At 43.9% G+C, this 6,000-nt stretch overlaps 1 protein-coding gene across 1 annotated transcript in view; it reads left to right on the top strand.

Annotated features, from left to right (window-relative positions):
* The window catches only part of EGFLAM (EGF-like, fibronectin type III and laminin G domains), a 56,232-nt gene that overhangs the window by 20,475 nt on the left and 29,757 nt on the right, over positions 1 to 6,000 (top strand). The window contains exons 8-9 of the mRNA XM_010074723.1: positions 2,859 to 2,974; positions 3,199 to 3,529. Of these exons, the coding sequence (XP_010073025.1) occupies positions 2,859 to 2,974; positions 3,199 to 3,529 (447 nt within the window). The remainder of the gene's footprint in view (positions 1 to 2,858; positions 2,975 to 3,198; positions 3,530 to 6,000) is intronic.

Raw genomic sequence — 6,000 nt, forward strand, 5'->3', positions numbered from 1 at the left:
TACTTTTCCTGGTGATACCAAACTTAGGTCCTGAAGGTCTTTAAGAAAGGCCTCAAAGCAGTCTTTTCCAGCAGCCACGATAAGCAGTAACTTCTTTGCTTTCTCCAGGCTCTAAATGTTGTACCAGTTCAATGAGGTGAAAGGAATCATTGTCTGGTTTAAAATCGTGGGTACATTTCATCTTCCAAGGTCTTCTGTGGGAAAAGCTTGGAACATTTTAATCTGCCAGATGAAAGAGGCACACCTTCTGCTTGGGGAACTGCCTGTCTCTCTCCTCAGTTACCAGGTCTCATTGCCTGCTGGTGATTATTGATGTAGTTTAGTGATAACTCCACTCAAATCAAGACAGTTACACTTCTGTAAAGCTAGCATGACATTAAAATCATGTCTATATATGTAAGCAAGTGTGCATGTCTGAATGTGAATTCGAAACCTAACATTTTCCTGCATGTGAATGAGAAGATGCTTCATTCTCTCTATTGCTTCATTCCTGCCATCCTTATTGAACCTAGATCCCATTAAGCCAATAAAAACTTTGCTTGAGAAGAGAAAAAATGTGGCAGAATTTGGACTACAACAGAAGTTTATTTTGTAGCTCGTGACCTCTAAATTAGAAAATGGAGTTTGTGTATCACAGCTTGTTTGAATACAGATTAGATTTTTTTCCCTGACAGATGATTGTGATCTTTCCTTTCCTTTTCCCAGCTTAGCTTTATGGCTTTTGTTGCTCTTTGGTAAATTACAGTTTCATCAGTGAGAAGAACTGAATTAGTTCTGAAATAGTTTCAGTCACACAGTATAAGACCTGACAAAAGCAACAGTATTCCACTTAGATGAAAATTGCTGCATCTCCTGGGAGCTTAGTTAGTGCTGGACTCTGCTTTGTTCATATAATTTCTGTTAAACTCCAAGTCACATTTATAATATTTACATTTGAGGTTTTGCATACTGAAATTCTTTTGCAGACATACATGTATTATAAAATCACTGTTGCCAGAGGAGGAGATTCTGATGCAGTGATGGATGGAAGAGGTCAACCTTGCAGCTGGACAAGATGATTGTTGTAGTCCCTTCCAACTGTATTCTGTTCTGTTCTTCCTACCTGGAGTAAAATCATCCTGTGATGATAATTAACATGAGTGACTATACAAGTTAATGTTAGGAGTAAGAGGTTTTGTCCACATTTTGATAATACCTATTGTTTTGCATCATGAATGCAGGATTGGGACCAGTTCATAAACACACAGTCTGTTTCTCCAGTGGTAAACCTTTGCCTGTGCATTCACAGTCAGCAGCAGAAATAATCTGGATGTAGTTTTTCCACTTGGTCACCTCTCATTACCAGTCATAAAGCTGTGAGTTCTCTGCTTAGCTTCAGCTAACTCTGAACTCTGTGCTGAATTATTCTGTTTAATATGCAGTTAAATTGTATTATTTACAGGTGATTAGGTATAGACGTTGGAGTGAAAAGGTTTATACATATTCTCTCCTTGCCTAACATGTTGTTTCGATTGCAAATGTGTATGTGTCATTACCTCAGATCATTTGCCTTTGATTTTTCCATATGCTGATGTAACATGTAAAGCCCATTGATAAGTAATTCCCACAGAGTGTGGGGTGGGTGGCCAATTAGACAGCCAGGGCACATGTTTGCATCTGGTGCATGTATGCTTGATTTCATAACTGTCTGCCAGGATTTTTGGGTTGCAGTTGCGGCAGAGGAGGAGTGGGTACAATAAGATTTAGGCAAGTGCTCTCCTGCCTGAATCAGGTGAGTGAGATGTTTTTCCTTTATTCTGCACTGAGGTGGGAGATTGCTGACCCTAGTTAGACTGGCTGAAACAGCCTGATAGCACTGTGCCCACAATACACCCTCTGGAAGTCTGCTGAGCCTCATTAGCTTTCGCTGGCTCCACCAGGTTGTTCAGTGGTGGTAGTGAAGCTCTAACTACCATGAGGTGGCATTTGCCGGCTTGCCTGATCTCCTTTCTGCAGATAGCGGATAGTTTGTCTATTCTTAACCTTGTTGAAATGATGGTGTAATGGTGGTGATGCAGTTACCTGTATTATCTTTCTTATGACTTCTGGTAAATTTTAATAGCTAAAAAGTATAAACAATTTTTTAAGCAGAATTTGCTATGTAACATGCAGAAAAACACAGGTACTTTCTACAAGGACCATCTTACTGTTTAAACTCTCTGTTCCCAGCCTGAAGACCTCCACAGCGCAGTTCAGTGCTCCAGGGAGAGGCAAAAGTGCACATGAAAAATCCACGATGTTTGTGCATGTTTCTTTTTTCGAGGTGCTAAATTGTGTTTTAAAAAATAGCCTAAAAATACACTTAAAATGCTAATTTTAGGAGCAGTGGAGCCAGTGAAGGCAGATAAAGTCCTAAGCAGAGTGTGCCAGAAAAGCCCTCCCTAGATGCCTCTCTCTTGCTATTCCAGGTCACCAGTAGGGCAGATGCAGGACTGTGCATTTATAAAAGAGAAATAAAAAGTTTGATCTAAAAACAATACAGTTGTTAAAGTGTTGTCCACACCAAAACAGTTCAGAGTCATTCTCCCAGAAGAGTGATGGATAAAAATCATTTTGCAGTGGGAGAACTGAACTTTGCCTGCTTTGTTTGGGAATCACAGTAAGGGACTAAATGAAGGTCTTCGCTTTCTTTTAAGTTGTGTTTGTATCACTTGGACAGTGTCTCTCCTCTTCAGGCTGACACTTGCATTGTCTGTACAGGATGAACATTAACACCACTGCAGATTTCAGTGTGGTGAATAAGGGAGTGGTAAGATCTGAGTTGCTGTGGGTAAAGAAAAAAAGTGTATGAACTGAATATGCCAGTTGTGTCTTTTTAGGCTCTGAGGAGTTAGGAAGTGGAAGCCATGGGCACCAGTATATCACAGACACAGTGACTGGCGATGGTGATGGATTTGGTATCGATGACTCAGACTACGACATTTACATAGAAGAGGTAAATTTTAAGAATCTGCTTTGGCATTTCTATTTTCCTGATAGTCTTGATACTTCAAAGTGTCTGATCTTGTCAGGGAGTTTAATATCTGGTGTAATAATGCAGTTCTTTCTTTTGCTTCAGTGAGGATGAATTTGCTACCTCAGATACGTGTTTTGGAAGGTATTTATTTCCACATAGCATTTTAGGTTTTACTGAATTTGTGTTTCTTTATTTTCTCTCAGCTCAGGCCGCTTCCTGCTATCAAAGGAGGCAACAGAAAATTTCTGGTTGAAACTAAGGTCATGCCAGGGTCTAGTACCAGGCTCCTGTCACGGGTCCTTACAACCACTTCTGAACCTACTACTTCCAGTCCCACCACCACACAGCCTTCCACCACAGCGACTACAGCTCAGGCAGTGAGGAGGGGCAGCGTGTCTTCTGCAACGCGCCTCTTTGATCACTCCTGTGACGAGGCCATCTGCTCTGCAGACAGCTTTTGTGTCAACGACTACGACCGGGGCGGCTCGCGCTGCCACTGCAACTTGGGAAAAGGAGGAAAGGCATGTGCAGAAGGTAGGTTTCTGTGTGGCTGCTGCTGCTGGCTTCTCTTTGTCTGTGGCAAGGAGCAGCTTCACCATGAACCAACCAACGTGTGCTTTGGGACTAGCTGTCTGGGCTTAATGGATCCCTAAGGACAGCAGCAGCTTCCATGTCCCAGTTCAGGCAGCAGCCCCTTTGCTTCTTGTTCCTCAGCTATGTGTGAAAAAGTTACTGTTCAATAAAGCTGAATGCAGATCCCATGTGAGGGTGCACAGGGGAGGTGATGACTTCTAGGAGTGGGAGGGTGATGGGGCCAGGTATGTTGGCACACACCCAGGCCTGATAGGGTCCAGCCATGGCATCCACAGCCTCCAGCAGCGAAATGCAACCTCACTTTGACCCCTGCCTTTTGCCTGCAGCTGAAGCCCTGAACCACCCGTGTTTCCAGTATGGTCCATCAAAGAATGCTGATCCTGCAGCAGGGATGTGAGACAGAGCCCCCATTGTAAACCTGCCTCTAGAGGAGGCTTTCCCCATAGTCTGCAGGGCAGAAGTGCTGGTGCTGTTGCTCCAGTCTCCTGTCAGGCAGCCTGGGGCAAGGGAGGAACAAAACCCCCTCCCCAGTTCACAAAGCATGACCTGAAGCCTGGGTCCTGTGAGGAGGTGTGGTTGTCCCAGTCAGGACTTGCCTCACGTTCTCTCACCTCTCTGTGGGGCAGCTGAGACAGGGCAAGAGCTTGCTGAGCTGAAGGAGGCCGTCCTGCTTCTCGTTCCATGGCCACCTTCTGTCCTCTCCCTCTGCAGACCTAACCTCACCCTTTTGCTGAGCCTGATGTTGAGCTGATCACCTGGTGTGCCTGTCCAGCTAGAGAGAAGTGTCCTGAGGGGAGTTCTGTGTGGGAACTATATATTAATCAAATGCTAGGTCTTTGATATCTGTGCACCCGTAGGATTGGTACCATTGATGTCCGATAGCTTGTAAGGTTAGGTCAGGTTCGTCAGTTTCATCCATTACGTACAGGATTTGAAAGGATGGCAGGGCGAGTAGGACTAGTACGATGATAAGCCGGTCACTTCTTTTTTTTTTTTTTCCTGCCTGGAGTTATTTTTCTTCCAGTTTGGTGACCAAGGGGTCAGATAAATGCCAGAGCTCCTGCAAAGGAAGTTTCCTGTTGCTCGTAGTGGTGCTGTCCCACCACCTAAGAAAGAGCTGATCCGTCCTTCTGTGTGCTGATCTGATCTGCCAAGGCCCTGCCACACAGCAGAGCATCAGGGACACATGTTTCTTCTGCAAGGGTGTGTTAGACATTTGTGATGCACGGTGTTGTGTACTGGGGATACAAGCACTGAGGATATTTGATCTTCTCCTCCCTGTGCTGCAGTAAAGAGAGCTCATTCTGAAAACAATCTGTTGTGACTGAGCCACATGGAACACTGCAGATGTGATTTTTGGCCTTGATCAAGTATGAAGAGTCAAGGATTTGTTTGAATGGACATAACTGCATACAACTTTTAGAGTGGGTTTGTTAATGTCAGTCCAAACCCACCATTTTTCACAAGGGAGTGCGTTATTCCTTGGTAAGCAGTAGCATCACCAATATTCCCTTGTACTGTATTTCTCCACAGCAGACAATATTGTTAAATAGTATATTAATCTGAATGAAAACAGACTTTTCTTTACAATTAACAGCTGCATGGTGCTTTGGTCCAGTCAGTTCTGCTTGTGATCAGGGCATGATTTGCTGCAGTTGCATCCAGGTTTATAGCACTGGTTCTCTTTACCTCAGCCTAAAACAAAGAAGCTGAGAGAGCTTTGTATCCAGATCCAAACAGACAAGAAAAACCCATTTAGTATTCAAACAGCAAAGAGGAATAGGACTCCTCGTCCTTCCTTCCTCATTAGACTTAGATCCACTACAAAAATAAGAATTCAGGCCTGAAACTGTGTCTGTCCTCAGTGCTTCTGAGAATGATGAGCTGCACAGGTAGCAGTAAGATGTGCCTCTGATTTGCTTTTTCTGTGCTGAAGCCAGGATGGGCCTCTAACATAAGACAACAGAGGATGAGGATTGATAATACCAGCTGACAAGAGCAATATGAAGGGCCACAGTTGCAGGCAAGGATGGAGAGATGCCTGCAGGGACTCTCTTCTCCCCGTCACTCCCTTTAGCTTCTGAGCTGACTTGAGCGAAGTGCTGGAAGCTGGTGGGCTCTTACAAGCCATGCAAGGATTCCGCGGATGCTGGACGTAGCAGCTACGGAGCAGTAATGACTACAGCAGAAGAGAATCTGGCCACATTTCCTGCATATGTTTTTATAATGCCGCAAAACAGAAAATTACTTTGTTGTCTGTGTGTTAGATGAATTCTTAAAAGGAGATAAATATAAAGTTGATGGGTTCTGTCTTGTGTAACAAAGATGAAAATCTGTAGGAATTTCCATGGAAGCCAGTGATTAAACTATTGAGCAGCATTTGGCCCTCTGTTTCTTTCCAAGTTCAGCAG

This window comes from Pterocles gutturalis, unplaced genomic scaffold, assembly GCF_000699245.1.
Source record: "Pterocles gutturalis isolate BGI_N339 unplaced genomic scaffold, ASM69924v1 scaffold30667, whole genome shotgun sequence".
NCBI classification, from domain to species: Eukaryota; Metazoa; Chordata; class Aves; order Pterocliformes; family Pteroclidae; genus Pterocles; species Pterocles gutturalis.